Source organism: Callionymus lyra, chromosome 2 (genome assembly GCF_982586985.1).
Source record: "Callionymus lyra chromosome 2, fCalLyr1.hap1.1, whole genome shotgun sequence".
NCBI classification, from domain to species: domain Eukaryota; kingdom Metazoa; phylum Chordata; class Actinopteri; order Syngnathiformes; family Callionymidae; genus Callionymus; species Callionymus lyra.
The window spans coordinates 6,779,284-6,802,517 of record NC_141819.1 but is presented as its reverse complement, the minus strand read 5'-3'; the positions used below and the strand labels follow the sequence as shown (position 1 = coordinate 6,802,517).

The 23,234-nt window shown below is 43.0% G+C and overlaps 1 protein-coding gene and 1 long non-coding RNA gene across 3 annotated transcripts in view; one reads left to right on the top strand and one right to left on the bottom strand.

Moving 5' to 3' along the window:
* LOC148085195 (uncharacterized) overlaps positions 1 to 23,234 on the top strand; it is a 224,433-nt gene that overhangs the window by 33,152 nt on the left and 168,047 nt on the right. Inside the window, exons 9-16 of the mRNA XM_087783328.1 lie at positions 12,556 to 12,646; positions 12,715 to 12,840; positions 14,449 to 14,518; positions 14,668 to 14,860; positions 17,005 to 18,796; positions 19,761 to 19,937; positions 21,847 to 22,020; positions 22,645 to 22,818. Of these exons, the coding sequence (XP_087639454.1) occupies positions 12,556 to 12,646; positions 12,715 to 12,840; positions 14,449 to 14,518; positions 14,668 to 14,860; positions 17,005 to 18,796; positions 19,761 to 19,937; positions 21,847 to 22,020; positions 22,645 to 22,818 (2,797 nt within the window). The remainder of the gene's footprint in view (positions 1 to 12,555; positions 12,647 to 12,714; positions 12,841 to 14,448; positions 14,519 to 14,667; positions 14,861 to 17,004; positions 18,797 to 19,760; positions 19,938 to 21,846; positions 22,021 to 22,644; positions 22,819 to 23,234) is intronic.
* LOC148085197 (uncharacterized) overlaps positions 1 to 23,234 on the bottom strand; it is an 85,765-nt gene that overhangs the window by 26,985 nt on the left and 35,546 nt on the right. Inside the window, exon 1 of one of the 2 annotated variants that reach the window (XR_015710487.1) lies at positions 12,702 to 12,822. The exons of the other annotated variant lie outside the window; for it this stretch is intronic. This is a non-coding gene — a long non-coding RNA (uncharacterized LOC148085197). Of the gene's footprint in view, positions 1 to 12,701; positions 12,823 to 23,234 lie in introns of those variants that run through there. 2 annotated transcript variants of the gene reach the window in all.

Genomic DNA, 23,234 nt, shown 5'->3' with positions numbered 1-23,234 from the left:
GCAGACAGGTCAGTGACTCTTCCGCTTCCGGTGAGCCTTTGATCGGCTGCTTGAACGTAAGCTCCTGCAATAATTGCCCCAAAAAGTCGTTTTAACGACTACTTGTCCGGATTTTATGCTCATATCACTAAAGATATGTATCAAGCATCTATGATCTATGATCGTGATGCTCTTTTCAACATCAGAGAGTCGATGGAGGACTTCACTCGCGACAGTTACCAACGTCCGGTGAACGTGTTTCCGGCTCCGCTTCTCATCGACTCGGACTCTGTGGAATATCGTTTGATCTCTCGAGTACCGGGCGATTTCCACAAGCGATCGAGTCGGGCTGGAGTACAGGTCAGGATGAGACGCGCAGTCGCGATCGCTCGGAACAACTCTGACGTCATCGAACGTCATCGATGTTTGATCGACATTCCTCTCATTGTGTGTGACGACACATCAGCGCTGCCGTCTGTCCAGACCTCAACGAAAGGTGGTAAGATTTTTTCATTTCCTCTCTTTAATTCGACTTTTACAACCGAGTTGAACTTCAGTGACAGCTGGTACCCACGTGACCGCTGTTCGCTTCAAAAGATCCCGCTCTGCGCGCCTGTCAGTGACGCGGCGTCGTCAGTGACGTCATCGGTGCTGAATGTGGGACTTCTTAATGTTCGCTCCATTACTAATAAATCCTTTATTCTTAATGATCTTTTCACAAGAGTTAATTTGGATTTATTATGTCTTTCTGAGACTTGGCAGAGAGAGGAAGAGTTTATTCATCTGAACGAACTCTGTCCAGTAGGGAGCGCTGTCCTGGGGAAGCCTCGCCTCTCTGGTCGTGGAGGAGGTCTTGCTACTGTTTTTAGGGAGAGTTGTTCTTGCAAAGTGATTCAGACACAGGAATTCACTTCTTTTGAGTCTCAGATGATCTTGGTTGGTTCTACAAGACCTTTCTATTGTGTGTCAATCTACCGTCCGCCTGGTCCTGCGGCGATGTTCTTGGAAGACTTTAGTGACTTCTTATCTTCCATTATTCAAATGGAATCTGTTCTTATTCTTGGAGACTTTAATCTTCATGTTGATGACGTCACATCTTGTTCTGCTAAAGAACTTTTAACTTTAACTGAAGCCTTTAATTTCATCATTGATAGATTCTCAAAAAGACTCTGATATGGTGACATTAAAGTATCTTTTCTCTCAATAGATTCCAGAGACGCTTCTGTTCTAGATTTGAAGCGACACTTGCGTGTGACACTGTTGGAAGAAAAGCGGTGGAAATATGAAATATTTATTTTCTGCTGATCTGTTATCATTTCCTGTTTATTCTTTTGTTTTATTGCTAAAAAAAATAAATGTATTTGTTTAAATAATTGTAGTTCTAACTTATGACGTTCTATTTGCTTAAAAAGCTGTTTGTGCACAATGTATTTTGTTATATTGTATTACAAAAAATAAACCGTAATAGTTGACAAAAATATGTCTTTATTTTGATGTTAAGCAGGTTTTGAAGTATTAATAAACACAGTTCCATGTATTTTTACTGTAGAAAAATTTTAGAGAGAAAAGATACTTTAATGTCACCATATCAGAGTCTTTTTGAGAATCTATCTGCGATAGTGACGTAGATCCTTCCGCGTGTGACTTCTCTCTCACTACCGTAACACCTTCACAAAAGCGCAGGTATTTTAAAGTTGCGGCTGGATTGGAGCTCTCTTCTCTTTCAATGTACGCGAAGCAAATTCCATATGTATCGAGAATAGTAATGGCGTGAAACTTGACTTCCTGACAGGTTTGAAGGTGTCCTATGTACATATTTACTGCTCAGATCCATGTTTATCAGAGACACATTAATATCAATATTGATCGAAAATAAACGCATGTTTGTAGATACATGAGTGGATAATCAATTATTCGTAAACTTAAAAATATGTTTCTCATTCACTAAACTAATAATCTTTTTTTATTAAGACAACATGATCGATTTATATGGAGTTGTTTTTACAATTAGGAAAGAAAGAGAAGGAATTATAAGCTTGTTTTTATAATGTAACAAACACAGTGGGATCCTTCAAGTCTTTACGAGAGTCACAGACGTTCTTGTGAAACAACATCACGTCAGTCAGTTATATCAAAGTAAAGCTGCAGAATGAAAGCAGCTACAGCCGGTTTCCTTCATGTGATCACGTGATCGGAGCTATATCCTTAAAAACACACTTGTATAAATACACCATCACATAATAACTACATGCAAAGAAAACACTCTCATTTTAAAAACATAGTAAGAATAAGAATCAGAATCAGAATCAGAAACCTTTATTAGTCCCGCGAGGGGAAATTCGGATTAACAGCAGCAAGAGAAATAAAAACACCCAGAAATAAAAACGAGAAATAGAATAAAAGATAAATCTGCGCTATATAATATATACACAATCATATTTACATAAATAACAAGAGGTGCAGTTAAATAGTTATCTTGGTGTGTTCTTGTTGTGGAGTCTGAAGGCAGCAGGGAGGAAAGACCTGCGGTACCTCTCCCTCACACACCGGGGATGGAGCATCCTATCACTGATGGAGCTCCTCAATGCCCTCAGTGTGTGCTGGAGAGGGTGAGACAAGTTCCTCCTCATGGAGCCCAGCTTGCTCCGCATCCTCCCTCCAGTCACTTCCTCCACAGGATCCAGGGGGCGCCCTAGGACGTAACCGGCCTTCTTAATAAGGCTGTCCAGTTTAGCCCTATCCTTTGCTGTCATGCTGCTCCCCCAGCAGACCACACCGTTGAAGATGGCAGAGGCCACTACTGAGTCATAGAATGACTTCAGGAGTGGCCCCCGGACACCAAACGACCTCAACCTCCGGAGCAGGTAGATTCTACTCCGCCCCTTTTTATAAAGAGCAGCGGTGTTATCCACCCAGTCCAGGCGGTTGTTGAGGTGAACACCCAGGAACTTGTAAGTCGTGACAATCTCAATGTCCTGTCCCTGGATGTTCAGTGGTGAGGGGGAGATGGAGGGACACCGCCGGAAATCCACAATCAACTCCTTAGTTTTGCTGGAGTTGATCTGAAGGTGGTTTTCCAGGCACCAGTCAACAAAGTCCTGGACAAGGCCCCGGTACGGCCCGTCATCCCCGTCCCTAATGAGGCCGACGATGGCGGAGTCGTCCGAGAACTTCTGCAGGTGACTGGTGGGAGACAGGTGTTGGAAGTCAGCAGTGTACAGTGAAAAGAGGAACGGTGCTAACACTGTTCCCTGGGGGACCCCTACACTGCACAGTACAGTCCTCGAAACACCATCCCGGGTCCTCACGAACTGTGGACGGTTGGTGAGGTAGTCCACAATCCAGTCCGTGAGGTGAGTGTCCGCTCCAGACAGCTCCAGCTGTGCATGTGTTGAGGTGAGCCGAGCCACAAATTCCAATGAATCTCAGAGACGATCAGATCATCATCATCCATCATCATCCATCATCATCCATCATCATCCATCATCCATCATCATCCATCATCATCCATCATCATCATCATCATCATCCATCATCCGTCGTCGTCGTCGTCGTTGTCGTCGTCGTCATCGTGCTTTAAGTTACTGATCTACACTTTTATTCTCGTTAAACTGAATGATAAAATGATTCAAATAAGCCACTTAAAGCCTCTGTAAATACAGTATTCTTGATAATAAACGTGTATGTAAACATACAAACATGTATACCAAGTGTGATCCATGTTTGTAATGTTTGAAATTAACGAATATAAACTGTTAATCCATTTTATGTTTTCATTTGTTTCTTTTCTCATCACTGAAAGGAGAATCTTGGGTCTCATGGTTCATTTAAATATGATTGACATATTAATGGAGTCATGAAAAGGGATGAACCCGTCTTAATTCTACGTTGATTTGGATGAAGAAAGTAAAAATGCTTGAATTCCTGTTACGCACAGATTCATACATCTGAATATTTTTGTGCACTATTTTCTGGGTTTGAGTGTACAAACTTTTTTAGTAGGAAATCAATGTCCTTCTTACATACATGAGGCCCTGAACTTTTCTTCAGTGGACGATGAGATTTTGACACTTCTGGTTATAATTGACACTTTTGGAAGTTACTCTCAGAGGAAAACTATCCAATATAAGGGACTGCTACTTTCTGGACTCTATCTGACTCTACTTATTTACACAAGTCCACCTTTTTCTATAAAGATGATTAAATCCACACATCCTTCCATCATGACTGATTATTAGTCAATTAAGTGCAAGTCATCCGAGTAAAGCATGTTCTTACTTATGTTGAGCAAATGTGATGAAGGTAGATCTTTTGGACTTGATCATTTTAAAAGTAGCTCACAAACCGAAAAAGTTTGGCACTCCTGGGCTACAGAGTATCATTTTTATCATTTTCGTCTGGTGGTGAGCCGCATGATTTTCTCAATGGAAAAAGTTTACCTTGGCTCAAAAAATGGTTAAAAAAACACTGGTGTGGAAGAGAGTGTTTGAAGGCACATTTACCAATAAGCTGGTATTTAGAAATGCACCTAAATACTTTGAATCATTCAAAATATTGAAACTCCTAGTTTAAACCCCAAAGTGTTACCTCGTTGGACTGTTGGAAAAAAGAGGCAAAGCATTCTGGATGCCTCTTCATTCCATACTGCATGAACCAGGTCTAGAAAAAAAGGTTGGCAAAAGTCAGGGTGAAGGACCTTTCAAAACGCCATAGAAGCTGCGAGACCTCGTAAACAAGCTGTTGGTTCACGACCCACTGACTCGTAAGCAACTCAGACAACAAGCAAGCAGTGTAAGAGCCTGTAATGACACGTCTGTACTGAACTAGTGTGTTGTGAATTCCTGTTGGCAGGAACGTTCGTTACGTTGTGTGTTTGGGTTGGACATATATCGAGGTGACACGAGTAGAAAGTTGAGTCGGACTCGTGGAAAGTTTGTCCCTCCTGTTCGACGGAAAGTCCAGCTACGAATGCGTTCGTGAAGATGTAAGTCTAACTCATAGTTTGGTAAACGCGTTAAGTTAATGTTTACATGAGCGAAGGTAATGTTTACATGCGTGACGTTGCACGTGGGGGGTGTGTCAGCCGCGGGTATGTGTGTTTGTGCGGCTGCAGCTGCGGTTCGTGTGTGACTATAGATGCGCCACAAGAGCGATTGATGACATCTTTGTTAATATTAAACGTTCTTCAGTTATTGAGATTTAATTGTTTATAAATAATTTAGTCTCATACAGTGTGGATGTCAATATATGCAGTATTTGTTTGTATATATTGTAATATGTATGTATTGTTATTTACAGATACCATTATCTGGATTATTCATCGAAATATAACTAGTTTGTGACAAATCTGGTGTCCTTATTGGCTCTCTAATCGGAGCGGCGGTTGTGAGCAGACACTCACCCGGCAAAATATTCATCTGATACAAACATTCAGAACATTTTGGTCCTTCGAGCCGGATCTCTACCCACAACCTCGCCATGGACATCCAGACAAGATCACTGGAGGGACTCTACATGCACAGTGTTGGTCGTATCCGACAATTACCAGCTCATCTGCAGAGCTACCAGGTCAGCCTACCACAGTCCTTGATGCCTTATACTGCCTCCAGTCACGTCAACAGTCAGATAGCTAGCATAAGTCAGCTGCAGTCACTAAACCTTCAGACAAGTTCTGCCACATGTGACCAGCCCCGGGCTATGCTCGAGCATCAATTCTGTGACCAAGTCCAAGGAGCAGTCGATAAGATGACTCAAGACTCAATGTGGGCCACAGGACATTATGACCAACCACAGGCAGGTGTCAGACTTCACACACCAGCTCTTTCTGATCGGACCTTTGATTGTCCCACAGAATATAGTTCAAGCCAAGGCGAACCACGATCTCCTCGTATACCACAAATGACACCATTTGAGAGGAACGTTTCAAGCTGCTCCAACCTGACACCAGTGAGCATAGCCTCGCCACATCATCTTCTGATGTTAGGAACACCAGCACAGTTGGCGTCGCATACCCCACAGTCAAGACTCCCTGCAGCTATAGCCACAACAGCTCAACCATATCAAACCACCTCTGCCTTGCGATTAGGCCAAAGACAAGAACATTACTCTTTGATCCAAGCTCTACCGACTACATTATCGTCAGCTCCTTCATTTGGTGCATCGCTTCGGATCAACAATCCTCCCACATCACCATCCATCCTTCAAGCCCCTGTTTATGGGCGTACTTCAACAAGAATTGGTACCATGCATACTGATCAATCAGTAAATACCCTGGCTTCCTACCCATACACTCCTACATTTACTGCTACATTCCTAGCTAAACGGTCGCAGATACCAACGCCTTACAGCTGTGGTGACCATAACACTGTTAGGAGCAACGTACAAGCTCACCAGGGGCCATATCAAATATCCAACACGCAGGTTAGCCCCCTACAGAATGCGCCTCTATCTTGGAACAACGTGCCTCCACTTACGCACAGCACACCAATGCAACAGACTCCTTACCTGCCGATGTATCAAGTGAATCACAATCAACAAACAAACTTTCAACCTCAGCAGGTTTTACCAAACATGTCTGTTTATCAGCCTGCACCTCTCCTTCCGCCACAGCAGAGCTTTCAACCAGAGTACCAAATCCCGCCAGTACACTTTGTGTCTCCACCACCAAGTCAACCTGTACCAGTACCTGAACTTCCAAAGCTAATCCACGACAGCGAAAGAGAGTTTGCTGATCTCAAGATGGCGCTCGATCACCTTCTGGATCCACACACTCAACTCTCTGAGCATTACAAGTACCGAGTACTGATGGAACTGCTAATCCTAGAGGAGGCCAAGTTAATTGCTCAGTCCTGTCGACATTACAGCCAGCCCTACACTGAAGCTATGCAGGCACTTCAACTGTAATATGGACAGCCACATCAACTTGCTCAAAGTGAGATTGCGGCCATCTTGAACTCCCCTGACTTGAAGGCGGGAGACTCTAAGGCGTTCCAGAACTTTGACCTCAGTGTTGACCTACTAGTGGGAATGTTAACTTCATTAGAAGGACCTAATGGGATGGAAACCATGTCAACTGGCCATGTAGATTGGCTCCTTAGCAAACTCCCTAGGAACTATAGAGACAGCTTTGTTGAGCACCTACAGGTGAAGGGACGGTTACGGACAAGAAGCCTCAACCCATATAGCTTACGTGACCTTTCTGAATGGTTGAAGGTCAAGGCAGAAGCTCAGCGACTGTCTGCAAAGCTGGCACAACGGCATCACTCAGAAACGCCACAACTCATCAAAAGAGAAAAGCAAATTCCTCCTGAAAGACCACGCAACCAGCCAGTCTCAGTTTACCATGGCGCAGACAGATTGAAATCAGATGTTGGGCCCCCAGGAGAATCCAGGCATCAGGAGTCCAGGCATGAGCGCTTTAAAAAGATGTGCCTCTCCTGTAAAGGTGAAGATCACTACTTGTCACAGTGTCCAGACATCATCCAGCGTAGCCCGGATGAGGTGAGCAAGTGGCTAGTAGATGGGAAGCGTTGTCGGAACTGTGGTCGCACTAGTCACAAACGGGAAGCATGCACTTTAAAGAAGACCTGTTCAGTGTCAAGAAACACACCTCAGAGTCCTCCATGATGCAAATCAACCAAAACCAGGCCCTAGAGTTTATCTTATAACACCAAAGAATAGAGCCACCCTTGCCAACTCCAAGCAGGGAGGAAAGGTTTACCTCAAAGTTGTGCCCGTTATTATCAGCCACGAAAGAAAGTCACTACAAACCTTTGCCATTCTGGATGATGGAGCTGAGCGAACGATATTATTGCCTGATGCTGCTCAGCACTTGGGACTTGATGGTCAAGCAGAGTTTCTGTCCTTGCGAACTATAAGGCAAGATGTAGCTCATCTTAAAGGGGCATCAGTGGATTTCAAAGTTGCATCCTCGGCTAAACCTGATGAGCAGTATACGATCCAGAATGCCTTCACAGCAGACCAGCTGGCTCTCTCTGAGCAGTCTTACCCTGTAGCAATGCTTCAGAAATGCTACCAACATTTGCGAGGCCTCCTGATAGTGAGCCTCACTAAAGTCCAACCATTGTTGTTGATTGGTGCGGATTGTACACATCTGATCACTGCAATAGAACCTGTAAGAGTCGGTGTTAATGGGGGACCTGCAGCTGTCAACACAGCACTTGGGTGGGTGCTACAGGGCCCCGATGGCCTCACTTCAACCTCATCATCATGCTACCTAACCACTTTAAAACCTGCATCAGATGATCTCTACCAGCATGTTGAACGTCTCTGGCAACTTGACATACTGCCATTTAAAAGTGAACGATAAGCAGTGAGGTCCCGCCAAGATCAAGAAGCTGTAAACACCCTAGAGACGGGCACAGAAAGAGTACAGGTGGATAGCAACTTCCGCTATGCTACACCATTGCTGCGAGCAAAGAATGCACCGCGTCTGAGGGCTCCTATCGAAGCAGTTCTGCCACTCCTTCGCAGCACGGAAAGGCGCCTGTTAAAGGTCCCAGATCAGGCCAGAGTTTACAAAGCAGAAATCCAGAAACTCATTGATGGAGGTCAAGTGAGAAAGCTCCAAAGGGATGAGATGACTGCAGATAACGAATCTTGGTTTATTCCTCATCACCTTGTCAGCCACAATGGAAAGTCCCGTTTAGTGTTTGACTGTTCCTTTGTGTATAATGGTCTCTCTCTTAACCAGCAACTTCTAGCTGGACCAACTCTTGGACCATCTTTGATCGGGGTTCTCCTCCGGTTTCGCCAGCATGCCATTGCAATCAGTGGAGACATAAAAGCCATATTCCACCAAGTTCTCCTCATTGATGAAGACAAGCCACTGTTAAAGTTTGCGTGGAGAAACCTCGACAAAGATGCTCGACCAGATATCTATCAATGGCAAGTACTGCCCTTCGGTACGACATGCAGCCCATGTTGCGCAACGTTTGCATTGCAGAAGCATGTCAGGGACTTTGTGGCAGACAACGAAGATATCATGCAAGCCATAGAACAGCCATTCTACGTAGACAATTGTTTGCATAGCTTTCCATCACCAGAGGCTGCCAGGTCATTTGTAGACAAGGCGAGACAATGCTTGGCATCAGGGGGTTTCGAGATCGGTCGTCGCTCATCTACCTACAGAGGCCAGATCTGATAATGCAGAGCTGTGGCTGACCGAGAAATGTACAGACCCCCAGGAACCAACCCTGGGTCTACGCTGGATTTGCACCACAGATCAACTAGGGTATAAGTCTAAACCAGAAAGGACGGAGGCTCCCACCATGCGTTACATCTACAAGGTGCTTGCCCGACAATATGATCCTCTAGGCCTCATCATACCCTTTACGACCAGAGCAAAGGTTCTTGTTCAGCAACTGTGGGCAAAGAAGAGGACTTGGGATGACCCAAATCTCCCCCCAGATATCCTTGAGGTCTGGTCCAACTGGGAAAGGGAGCTCCCTGAGCTAACAAACATCACTCTGCCACGGGCCTACACTCTTCCCGTAGATGCCACTGAAATGGTAGAGTACACATTGCATGTGTTTTGTGATGCATCAGAGCAAGCATATGGTGCTGTCGCCTACCTTACTAACGGAGTCAGAGCCACGATCAACGTGTCATTCGTACTGGCAAGATCAAGAGTTGCTCCAAAACGCCAGCAATCAATACCAAGGTTGGAGTTGTGTGCGGCTTTGACAGGGGCCCAACTGTCATCACTCATCCACAGAGAACTCTCCTTGAAGATTATTGAGACTGTGCTATGGACAGATTCAACCACCGTCCTGACATGGCTGACATCAGAGTCCTGCAAATTCAAAGTGTTTGTTGGAACCAGAGTCTCTGAGATCCAAGACTTAACAGCGACACATGTGGCGATATGTAGACACAGTCAACAATCCAGCAGATGATCTCACTCGGGGAAAGACATTAGCTGAACTTGCTGCACCAAACCGCTGGGTACAGGGACCGCCATTCCTCTGTCGACCTTCAAGTGAATGGCCCCCACCACCACCTTTCCAAGGATCAGATGATGGACTAGAAGTCAGACAGTCTGAGAGTGTCACATGCTGCCTAGTGTCCACAGGTCTCACAACCCAGATCCCAGACGTCACCCAGTTCAGCGAGTGGAGTGAGTTGATCAAGGCCACACGTCAGTTGTTGCACGGGGCGGCGGCTGACTCTTCTCGACCTTCACCAGACCTGCGAGATGCAGAAATCCATCTCCTTAAGTCAATTCAAGCAGACTGTTTCCCAGAAGAGCTCAAGTGCCTTAAAGATGGTAGATCAGTGGCAAGTAGTAGTAAACTCAAGACACCCTCCCCCGAATTGGAACTGTATACGGGCCTCATCAGAGTAGGCGGACGCCTAAGGTATTTGGATGATAACACAGGGATAGAGATCCACCCTGTAGTGCTGGATCCAAAAGCATCCATTGACGAGACTCCTGATCAGAGAAGTGGATACTCGTTTACTACATCCCAGATCTGATAGAGTCTTTGCAGAGCTGAGAAGGCAATACTGGTTGCTGCGCGGCCGTCAGGCTGTTAAACAATTCCAGAAAACTTGTACAGACTGTAAGAAGTGGAGAGTGAAACCTGTGGTCCCGATGATGGCGGACCTGCCTTCCTCTCGCTGCGGCTATTAAAACCCCCATTCTTCTCAACCGGGGTCGACTGCTTTGGGCCATACCTTGTTAAGGTTGGTCGACGTAGTGAGAAGCGCTGGGGAGTCATCTTCAAGTGTCTCACTACACGCTGTGTACACTTGGATTTGTTGACAAGCTTGGATTCCGACTTGTTCCTACTGGCCATGAGAAGGTTTATCGCCCGAAGTGGAACCCCCTTTGAGGTGATTTCTGATCAGGGTCCTAACTTTCGTGGGGCAGAGAGGGAACTGAGAGAGTCATTTTCAGCAATTGAATCAACGGTTGAAGAATCATTGGCTAAACATCAGATCAGATTCAAGTTGAATCCCCCTGCAGCGCCTCACTTTGGTGGTGCCTGGGAGCGGGAAATACAGTCGGTGAAGAAAGCACTCCGAGTGGTTATTGGAACACAACCCCTGCAAGAAGAAGTTCTGGGCACCATCCTAATAGAAGTTGAGGGAATCCTGAACTCTAAACCTATTGGATATGCTACTTCAGATGTAGCAGACCTTGACCCAGTTACACCCAATATGTTGCTGATGGGGCGGCGGGATGCCTCACTTCCGCAAGTGACTTATGCCCCAGACACTCTGACACGAAGACGTTGGCGCCATTGCCAGATGATGGTGGATCACTTTTGGACCCAGTTCATAAAGAATTACCTGCCATCGTTGCAAGTGCGCCAGAAGTGGAATCAACCAACGGAAGATCTTCTCCTGGACACTGTTGTCATGATCGTCGACCCACAGTTCCCCAGAGCTTACTGGCCCATTGGGAAGGTCATGAAGCTGTGTCCGAGTGCAGATGGACGTGTTCGCACAGCAGAGGTCCTCGTCGGAGAGAAGACTTACGTGCGTCCAGAAGCAAGGCTGGTTCGGCTTCCTGCAGTTCCAGCAACAACTGAAGATCCGAAGATTGGTGTAGACACTTAGCGAATTTACTACATTTACATAATAGCAGTGCTATTCTGGGGGGGGCTGTTGTAAATTCCTGTTGGCAGGAACGTTCGTTACGTTGTGTGTTTGGGTTGGACATATATCGAGGTGACACGAGTAGAAAGTTGAGTCGGACTCGTGGAAAGTTTGTCCCTCCTGTTCGACGGAAAGTCCAGCTACGAATGCGTTCGTGAAGATGTAAGTCTAACTCATAGTTTGGTAAACGCGTTAAGTTAATGTTTACATGAGCGAAGGTAATGTTTACATGCGTGACGTTGCACGTGGGGGGTGTGTCAGCCGCGGGTATGTGTGTTTGTGCGGCTGCAGCTGCGGTTCGTGTGTGACTATAGATGCGCCACAAGAGCGATTGATAACATCTTTGTTAATATTAAACGTTCTTCAGTTATTGAGATTTAATTGTTTATAAATAATTTAGTCTCATACAGTGTGAATGACAATATATGCAGTATTTGTTTGTATATATTGTAATATGTTTGTATTGTTATTTACAGATACCATTATCTGGATTATTCATCGAAATATAACTAGTTTGTGACAAATCTGGTGTCCTTATTGGATCTCTAATCGGAGCGGCGGTTGTGAGCAGACACTCACCCGGAGATAGTTCCATCTGCGTCTGGGGATAGAAGATACCTCTGCTTCATTTTACCCTGCCTGTAGAGGGCGCAGAACGTGTGAAGTAAATTCTGTTTTCCTCGAATGAAAACAGGACATTATGAAACTATTTAGTTCAGTTCAGTTTATTTTTTAAAAGGACAATGTTCAGTTACATTGAAAAGATGCTGCACCAGATTTAGCACAATGATAGTTTCCATCTGTAGTCCTCAACAAAGATGCAGACAGTTTAAATAATACATCACATACAAATAAAGCAAAAACACAATAATATTGATTATAGTTTTTACACTATGAGGCGAGAACAACTTTTGATGTTGACAAGAATGTCACGAGTGTGTTTGTGTGAAGGTGAAGAACCTGCTGAGACTCATGGTGAGGACAGAGACTCCTTTAAATACCCTCAGTGTGAGGAGCACGATGAACAGACCAGCACTCAGAGGTGAGACAAGGACCTCCAAGATTGTCCTCCATGTCTTCATTCTCACTCATTCTACTTCTGTGTTCAAGATCAAAGCAGCAGCAAGAACCTGCTGGACCTGGATCAAGATCTGGACCAGAACCCTGCTGTGTGTCTCTGAAGAGTGATGCTTCAATGGGGAGAGGGATCGACTTCAGAGTTCAGAGTGAACAAGTGTGAGTCTACCAGGTTCATTAAACACATTAAACCAGAGAACTTCACTTCACTCTCAACACCAGCAGGGGGAGATAAAAACAATTAAAAAGCTCATGGGTTACGGAGCTATTTTTGTCTCACTTATATTTGTAACTGTTTAGAGGGTGATCTGCAAATATTCAATGGTTGCACGTGTGTTGTGATATCCACAAATGTAAAATTAATATTTGTCACTTTTATTTTGTATTGACAAAACATTTGTACTTGTAAATATATAATTTTAATGTACAAACAAAAAAAATTTTTTTAAACTTCAAACAATTCTGTGTGTGAAAGTACAAAGTGATTTATATTTACTTGTTGCTGTTTTTTTTCATTTAATTTTACCTATTTGTTTTTGTTCAGTGTTGAAACAATATTTATATATTTTTGCCATTAGCCAAAAACGAGAGACATCATTTTAATTAATAATTAACATTACAAAATAGGCTTCCTCTCGATTTTTTTCTTTTTGATAATCAATCAATATTCTCACATTATTGACACCAGGTAGGTTATTCTGAAGAATGTACTACCTTAGAATTATTACGATTTGTTAGAATACTGTATTATTAACATACAGAGTAGAAAGTTGTTGAGGCTTGTTACGTGTTTTTCTGGAATTCCAAATTTGCATTAAAGTCGGTTAAAAGTGTGGAGTTAAAAACACTCGACTCCAATTGTGCAACAACTTCACATAGCAGTGTCTTCTTTTTTGAGGCTGCAGACCCTAAACTTATGTGAGCACATAATACCTCCTGGACAACTGGGTGAGCAAACCGAGCGCACCTCCACAAACTGAACCAAAGCCTGGCTTGTAGACATGCATTTATCTGAAGCTTTTCACGAGAGAATGATCACAAATAACGATCTCCTCAACAACACTGAACACAAATAAATAAGTGAATGGATGGCAAGTTTGCTGCTGTAGCAACAACACAATAAATAAATAACAGTTATAAACATCAACACCGAGGCTCAATCCCTGAACTCCTGCTTTAAAGCTGTTGGTTCTAGTCATGATCCATTCAGGCTAGTGACGCCACTGGAGCATGAACTTGAACTAATATCAGGAGCTTCGTAAACACAGACATTTCTTTCATGCTTTCTTTTGTTTTTTTTCAAGATTTCTTTATTTAATTTTCAAAGTAAAGAAAAACACAACACAAATAAAGAAGGAAAAGAAAAACAAAAGATACAGACAAAACAACAAAAGCTCAGACTAAAGTTCAGTTGACATTTCTCTTCTTTCAAGGAAGTCAAATAAACAAAAAAATTAATAAATATGCGCAGCTTGTTCTTTCTAAAAAAAACATGTTCTTTCGTAAAAAGTAAATCCCTTGATCCATTTTTAGCACCTCCATGTCTTGGAACCAGAATATTCTGGACTGTTGTGAGTCTTTGAAGAATTAGACAAAGAAGAATCATTTTAATATTAAAATATTGAAAATAAACAGTTTGGCTTGACAAGATTTAAGTTCTAAGGAGATGAATGTGGGTTTTAAAAGGAACCTTCTAGTTCACTTATGATCAGAACCTTCAACACGACAAGAGTTTATTCACAGTTTGATTTCATCTCTTCTTCTCAGAGTGGACCATCAGAACTCAGAGCTTCTCATTGGTCAGCAACATCCCTCACAACTGGAAATCAAACGGCTGGTATGTTCATAAACTAGAGGAGGTCCTCATCCTAGAGGTTCCTTCTGTTCATCATCATTCATCTGAATCCAAGTTAAAGCTTCTGGTCTTTGTGGTTCTTGAGACGATCCACTATCACTCTGACTTTCTTCTCTGTGATTCTGTTCCAGTCACTGGAGAGAAACTTCTACAAATATATGCAGAAGGAGCTGAAGAGAGTCTGGAGGTTTGTGAGTCCAGAGACTCCACAGACTGAAGAGGAAGATGAGAAGTGGAGAAGCATCAGAGAAGAATTCCTGAAGATCACAGTTCATCTCCTGAAGGACATGGAGGAGGAGGATCTGGCCGAGAGTCTGTGGAGCAGTAAGAACATGTCATCAGAATCAGAATCAGAATCAGAATCCCTTTATTGTCCCGCGAGGGGAAATTCGTTTCAACAACAGCAAGAGCATATACCAGAAAAAATAAAAACACCCAGAAATAAAATATTAAAAAGAAAAGAAAAAATCTAAATAGAATAAGATAGAAATCTGCACCATATTATATATACAACATATTTACAAAAATAACAAGAAGAAAGGTGCTGTTAAATATTTATCTTGCTGTGTTGTTATTGTGGAGTCTGATGGCAGTAGGGAGGAAGGAGGTACCTCTCCCTCACACACCTGGGATGGAGCATCCTATCACTGATGGAGCTCCTCAATGCCCTCAGTGTGTGCTGGAGAGGGTGAGATAAGTTCTTCCTCATGGAGGCCAGCTTGCTCCGTACCCTCCTCCAAGTCACTTCCTCCACAGGATCCAGGGGGCGCCCTAGGACGTAACCGGCCTTCTTAATAAGGCTGTCCAGTTTAGCCCTATCCTTTGCTGTCATGCTGCTCCCCCAGCAGACCACACCGTTGAAGATGACAGAGGCCACTACTGAGTCATAGAATGACTTCAGGAGTGACCCCCGGACACCAAACGAACTCAACCTCCGGAGCAGGTAGAGTCTACTCCGCCCTTTTTTAAAAAGAGCAGCAGTGTTATCCACCCAGTCCAGGCGGTTGTTTAGGTGAACACCCAGGAACTTGTAAGACGTGACAATCTCAATGTCCTGTCCCCGGATGTTCAGTGGTGAGGGGGAGATGGAGGGACACCGCAGGAAATCCACAATCAACTCCTTAGTTTTGCTGGAGTTGATCTGGAGGTGGTTTTCCAGGCACCAGTCAACAAAGTCCTGGACAAGTCCCCGGTACGACCCATCATCCCCATCCTTAATGAGGCCGACGATGGCGGAGTCGTCCGAGAACTTTTGCAGGTGACTGGTGGGAGACAGGTGTTGGAAGTCTGCAGTGTACAGTGAAAAAAGGAACGGTGCCAACACCGTTCCCTGGGGGACCCCTACACTGCACAGTACAGTCTTCGAAACACCATCCCGGGTCCTCACGAACTGTGGACGGTTGGTGAGGTAGTCCACAATCCAGTCCGTGAGGTGAGTGTCCGCTCCAGACAGCTCCAGCTTGTCCCTCAGGATGTTCGACCTGATGGTATTGAAAGTACTGCTTAGATCCAGGAAAAGGATCCTCACAGTGCTTCCAGGCGACTCCAGGTGAGAAAGTGCTCGGTGGAGAAGGAAGATGATGGCGTCCTCCACGCCGATGTCAGGTTGGTAGGCAAACTGCAACGGATCCATGGAGGAACGCACCAGAGGACTCAGATAACTAAGGACCAGCTGCTCCAGAGCCTTCATAAGGTGGGATGTCAAGGCCACAGGTCTGTAGCAGCTGGGATCCCTAGGGTGCTGAGTCTTCGGCACCGGTACCACACAGGACGTCTTCCACAGTAGTGGAACTCTTCCCAAGGTCAAGCTCATGTTGAACAGAAGTCCAACAATTTCACTTAACTGGTCAGAGCACGTCCTGAGTACTTTGCCACCGATGCCGTCTGGTCCAGGGGCCTTTGTTGTCCTGGTTCTCCTGAGCTGGTTTCTCACCTGTAGAGGTGTGAGGGACAGGTTGGGGTGGGGGGGCATTGTCCCCTGTGGAGTCAGCGGGGGGGCTGAGACAATACAAGCTCGGGGGGGAGGAGAAGGTAAAAGTAGAGGTGTGAATGGTGTAGTAGCGGGGGTGGGAACCGACACCTCAAACCTTGAAAAATAACCGTTTAAGTTGTCAGCCGAATTTTTTTCCCCCGCCGCTACAGAGAGCCTGGTCTGATGTCCGGATATGGATTTCAAACCTCTCCAGACATCTCTGGTGTTGTTGTTGGCCAGACTCTCTTCCATCTTCCTCCTGTACCTCTCCTTTCCCTCCCTGATCTTTCTTCTCAGCTCCTTCTGGACTGCCATCAGATCCTCTTTGTTTCCTGACCTAAAGACTCTCCTCTTCTCCTTTAAGAGAGCCTTTATGTCAGGATTAATCCAGGGAACAAACATGATGAAGATGAAGAACACTTGCATCAGATCTGAAGATTTTACTCCATTTTCACCTTCTACAATCTTCTGACTCGTGACTTATGTCTTCATTCAGGAAGTCTTGAAGCAGAGTGTGGAGGACGACTGAAGAGGAGCCTGCAGAAGAAGTTCCACAGTGTGTCTGAGGGGGTCGCTAAAGCAGGAAACTATGCTCCTCTGAATGAGATGTTCACTGAGCTCTACATCACTGAGGGGGGCACAGACCAGGTCAACCAGGAGCACGAGGTCCGACAGATCGAAGCAGCCACCAGGAACCAGACCAGACCAGAAACCACCATCAGACAAGAAGACCTCTTTAAAACCTCACCTGAACGACCAATCAGAATACTGCTGACGAAGGGCGTGGCTGGCATTGGGAAGACCCTCCTGACACAGAAGGTCACTCTGGACTGGGCTGAAGACAAAGCCCACCAGAACTTCCACTTCATATTTCCTTTCACCTTCAGAGAGCTGAACCTGCTGAAAGACAAGAAGTTGAGTTTGATGGAACTTGTTGATCTTTTCTTTCCTGAAACCAGAGAATCCAGACTCAGCAGCTTTGAAGGACTCCAGGTTCTGTTCATCTTAGATGGTCTGGACGAGTGTCGACTCCCTCTGGACTTCCTCAACAGTCGGCGCCTGATAGAAGCTACAGAGTCCACCTCAGTAGACGTCCTGCTGACAAACCTCATCAGGGGGGATCTTCTTCCCTCAGCTCGTCTCTGGATCACCACACGACCTGCAGCAGCCATTCAGATCCCTCCTGAGTGTGTGGACATGGTGACAGAGGTCAGAGGGTTCAATGACCTCCAGAAGGAGGAGTACTTCAGGAAGAGGTTCAGAGATGAGGAGCAGACCAGCAGCATCATGTCTCACATCAGGAGGTCGGGAAGCATCTACATCATGTGTCACATCCCGATCTTCTGCTGGATCACTGCCACAGTTCTGGAGCACATGTTGAAGAGCACAGAGACAGGACAGCTGCCCAAGACCCTGACTGAGATGTACATCTACTTCCTGGTGGTTCAGATCAAAGTCAAGAAGCTGAAGTACGACGGAGGATCTGGGACTGACACGGTTTGGGATCCTGAGAGCAAGACGATGATGGAGTCTCTGGGAAAACTGTCTTTTGAGCATCTGCAGAGGGGAAACTTGATCTTCTATAAGTCAGACCTCACAGAGTGTGACATCGACATCTCAGCAGCTTCAGTTTCCTCAGGAGTGTTCAGTCAGATCTTCAGAGAGGAGAGAGGACTGTACCAGGACATGATGTTCTGCTTCATCCACCTGAGTGTTCAGGAGTTTCTGGCTGCTCTTCACGTCCACCAGACCTTCATCAACTCTGGAGTCAACCTGCTGGAATCAAAACTAATATCCAAACTGACAGGAATTAACAAAAGTCAAACGGAAAGGTTCTACCAGACAGCAATAGATCAAACTCTAAAAAGCCCAAATGGACATCTGGACTTGTTCCTGCGCTTCCTTTTGGGTCTTTCTCTGCAGACCAGCCAGAGTCTCCTTCCAGGTTTGTTGACACAGACAGGAAGTAGCTCCTGGACCAATCACAACACAGCAAAGCTCATCAAGAGGAAGATAAGTGAGGATGTGTCTCCAGAGAGAATCATCAACCTGTTCCAATGTCTGAATGAAGTGAGGGACACTTCTCTGGTGAAGGAGGTCCAACAGCAGCTGAGATCAGGAGGTCTCTATGATCAAATGTCTTCTTCTCAATGGTCGGCCCTGGCCTTCATCTTACTGTCCTCAGAGGAACATCTGGACGAGTTTGACCTGAATAAATACTCAAGATATGCTTCAGACGAGATTCTTGAGAGGCATCTGCCGGTGGTTCAAGCTGCAAACAAAGTTCTGTAAGTTGTTCAAACATTTCTGATGATATGAACTAAACATGAATGTTTGATTTACTCTTTGATGATTATTGTGTTTGTCATCGTGTTTAACAAACTGATCCTAATTTAGACAAACCTTCCTCAAATATTCATACAATATGTGATTTTATGATGTAACTAGTTCAGTCTTGTCAAATAGAGAATTGAAAAGTAAAGATGTTACGTAGTTTATAAAAATATCATCTTAATAAATCATTGTAATGATAAACAAACAAGCGTCAACTTTAAATGAAAATGAATAATAATCAAAACGACATATTTAAAACATGTGGCCTCATTAATTATACTGCGTATACACAAATGAATGTGTACGCAACATTTATTTATAGAAAATAAACTTAAGTTAGCATGTGTGACCTTCACAGCAGCTCTGAGCCTGATTTCTACAAAATCTTCATCTTAAATTCACATGAAGTTTCTTGAATGAAACAAAACCACGAAGGTTACATCAATAAAAATGCAGCTTTATTTAACTTTACTGTTTCATACAAAAGGTCAACTCTTGTCTTTTTCTCAGGAAATGTGTTCTATAAAAATAAATAATAAAATCAAAGGGGTTCGTCTTCATAGTCCTCCTTGTCCGACTGCATGTATTTAATTTAAAATATTCATGTAAGGTATTACTTTAAGATTCTTTTTAAGCAAAATAAGTTCATAAATGTCACTTCCTGTTGGAGTAGTTTAATCTATTTTCAGCTCATGAACTGAATATTGAAAAACATTTGCTTTGTTTCTTATGCAAGTAGATCAGTGTCATCAGAGAATTGAAGGATTGAATTTAACATTTAATTTTATTAAAATGTTGTATTTTTTTAATACACAATATTTTTTAATACACAATATTAAACTATAAATAAACTCTTTCAATTCTTGTCAAATAAAAATAGAAAAAGTCACTTGTTGATAAAACTCATCTCTTTCACAGGCTGAGATGTTGTGGACTGTCAGAGAGAAGTTGTTCACTTCTGTCCTCAGTCCTCAGCTCTCCGTCCTCTAGTCTGACTCTACTGGACCTGAGTATCAACCTTGACCTGCAGGATCCAGGAGTGGAGCTGCTGTCTGCTGGACTGAAGAGTCCACACTGTCACCTGGAGACTCTCAGGTCAGAACATCATCTTTTCTACATCATCAAAGCTCAAATGTAAAGTCAGAGGAGGAAACACGAGTCAAAGTCTGTCATCACTTTGTTCTTCAGTGAAGCAGCTCATAGATACATTTGTACGTTTGTGTAGCAGGTAAAGATGTTATGTAGTTTATAAAAATATCATCTTAATAAATCATTGTAATGATAAACAAACAAGCGTCAACTTTAAATGAAAATGAATAATAATCAAAGGAACTTATTTCAAAGTTGAATTTGGTCAGAATGTGGGACTATCACAGCACTAACAACTGCTTCTGTCTCAATGTTTTATTCGCTTGTTCCCTGACTGAACTTTTGTGTTTATTCATCTTCAACTGAAGGACATGAAACACACACACTTGAGTTCATCATTCTGCAGCTGTTGACCAATGAAATACTTGAAGACAGAAAGTCAACCACTGACACGCTTTTATTCTGTAACATTTGCTATTGGTTCATCCTTCTTGGTCAGGGCCCTCTCATCCCTGATGCATTCAATTGATGTGAGACAGAGGATCAGTGATGGAAACATAGATTCTGAAAGACTCAGAGAAACACAACACAAATACATGGACACGTGTTTAAAGACTAAGAAGAGTTTTGATTCATGTTTTATGATCAGGAAAAAGGATGTCAGGTCAGCCTGGAATTGAACCTTCAACCTGTTGTCCACTGGTTCAGAAGACATTAGTAGAAACATGTGGCCTCATTAATTATACTGCGTATACACAAATAAATGTGTACGCAACATTTATTTATAGAAAATAAACTTAAGTTAGCATGTGTGACCTTCACAGCAGCTCTGAGCCTGATTTCTACAAAATCTTCATCTTAAATTCACATGAAGTTTCTTGAATGAAACAAAACCACGAAGGTTACATCAATAAAAATGCAGGTTTATTTAACTTTACTGTTTCATACAAAAGGTCAACTCTTGTCTTTTTCTCAGGAAATGTGTTCTATAAAAATAAATAATAAAATCAAAGGGATTCGTCTTCATAGTCCTCTTTGTCCGACTGCATGTATTTAATTTAAAATATTCATGTCAGGTATTACTTTAAGATTATTTTAAATCTAAATATGTTCATAAATGTCACTTCCTGTTGGAGCAGTTGAATCTATTTTCAGCTCATGAACTGAAAATTGAAAAACATTTGCTTTGTTTCTTATGCAAGTAGATCAGTGTCATCAGAGAATTGAAGGATTGAATTTAACATTTAATTTTATATAAATGTTCTATTTTTTTAACCATAGAAATATTTTCTGAATAATTTAATTAAATAATTTGAATATATATTATATATTGGATTTTAAACACTTTCACATTTGTATATTAAATTAAAAAAGCCACTTGTCAAAAATATTGAAATCTTGATTTTTTTTTCATTGTATTTCTTACTAAAATAACAATATTAAACTATATGTGTGTAAAAAGTTTTACTCCATTAAAAAATATTATTTTTCAATGAAAATAAATTCAACCTTTTAATATACAAATTATTTAATTATTTAATCTTCAACTATTCAAAAAAGTAATTCAACATTTGAAAGGTTGAAACCATTCAATATTGTGATGGCACTGATATACTTCCATAGTTTCTCTTCATCTGGTCCATCAACATCAAATCAACCATAACATGAACACATTCAATCAAACACGTGTTGATGTTCAAAAGTCCAGCATGAATCAATGACGTGTCAATAGTTGGTATCAAAGGTTTGAAAGAAACTTTGACTGAACTATATTAGAGAGGAAGCAGACAACAAACCACAACTGAAGATCTTATCAATGGAAATAGTTGAGTTTGTCTTTAAATAAACTCTTTCAATTCTTGTCAAATAGAAAATTGAAAAAGTCACTTGTTGATGAAACTCGTCTCTTTCACAGGCTGAACAGATGTGGACTGTCAGAGAGAAGTTGTTCACTTCTGTCCTCAGTCCTCAGCTCTCCGTCCTCTAGTCTGACTCTACTGGACCTGAGTAGAAACAAGCTGCAGGATCCAGGAGTGGAGCTGCTGTCTGCTGGACTGAAGAGTCCACACTGTCACCTGGAGACTCTCAGGTCAGAACATCATCTTCTCTCTTCATGTCTGGTCCACAGTTCATCTGGTTTCTTGTCTCTCAGGAGAAATGAAGATATAAATAAATGTCATGTTTCTAATATCTGGAGAGAAACTAGACGAGTGTCGTCTCAGCTCTTGTTTCCTGGTTGATGAAGCAACTGAGCCAGATTTCCTTGTTCGCAGACGATGTGTTGATAAATGTCACTTCCTGTTGAAGTATTATTTATTTTCAGCTCATGAACTGAATGTTGAAAAACACATTATTTAATTTAATTTGATTAATCAAGATCAAGTTGATCAAGTTGATCACATGAAAACATTCACTGAAATTCTTGTTCATGTTCCAACAATTCAGCATAAATCAATTATGTCTCACTAATTTGTAGGAAAGTCTGTTTTTCTAAAGTAAATATTTAACAACAAACCACAACCTCAACATTGTTGTTACTCCTTCTTCATGTTTGTGTTTCTGTCATCATGTTCAACATTTCACCCTCATTTATACCAACCTGATAAATATTCAAACAAACATGTGACCATGATCTTATGAAAGTAAATAGTTGATTGTTTTTAAATAAAGAATTGAAAAAGTCACTTGTTGATGAAACTCGTCTCTTTCACAGCCTGAGCTGGTGTGGACTGTCAGAGAGAAGTTGTTCACTTCTGTCCTCAGTCCTCAGCTCTCCGTCCTCTAGTCTGACTCTACTGGACCTGAGTGACAACGACCTTCAGGATCCAGGAGTGGAGCTGCTGTCTGCTGGACTGAAGAGTCCACACTGTCACCTGGAGACTCTCAGGTCAGAACATCATCTTCTCTTGGTTCTGATAAGTTTCTAAAAGTGTTTCTCCTTCATTTCAGACTGTCATGGTGTCAGATCTCAGAGAGAGGTTGTTCTTCTCTGGCCTCAGCTCTGACATTGAACCCATCCCACCTGAGAGAACTGGACCTGAGAGGGAATCATCCAGGAGGACCAGGACTGGAGCTGCTGTCTGCTGGACTGAAGAGTCCAGACTGGAGACTGGAGACTCTCAGGTATGAACAGAGCAGCAGAACTCACTGACTGAACTCCAAAGATCTTCAGACTGAACATTTGATGCTCAGACTCTTCATCTGAACTGAGCACATGAATCTAACTCTGAGTTCCTCCATGTTCTCCTGCTGGACACCAGTGGAAGCATGAAGGAGACAGTTGAGACTGAGCAGCCTGTTTAT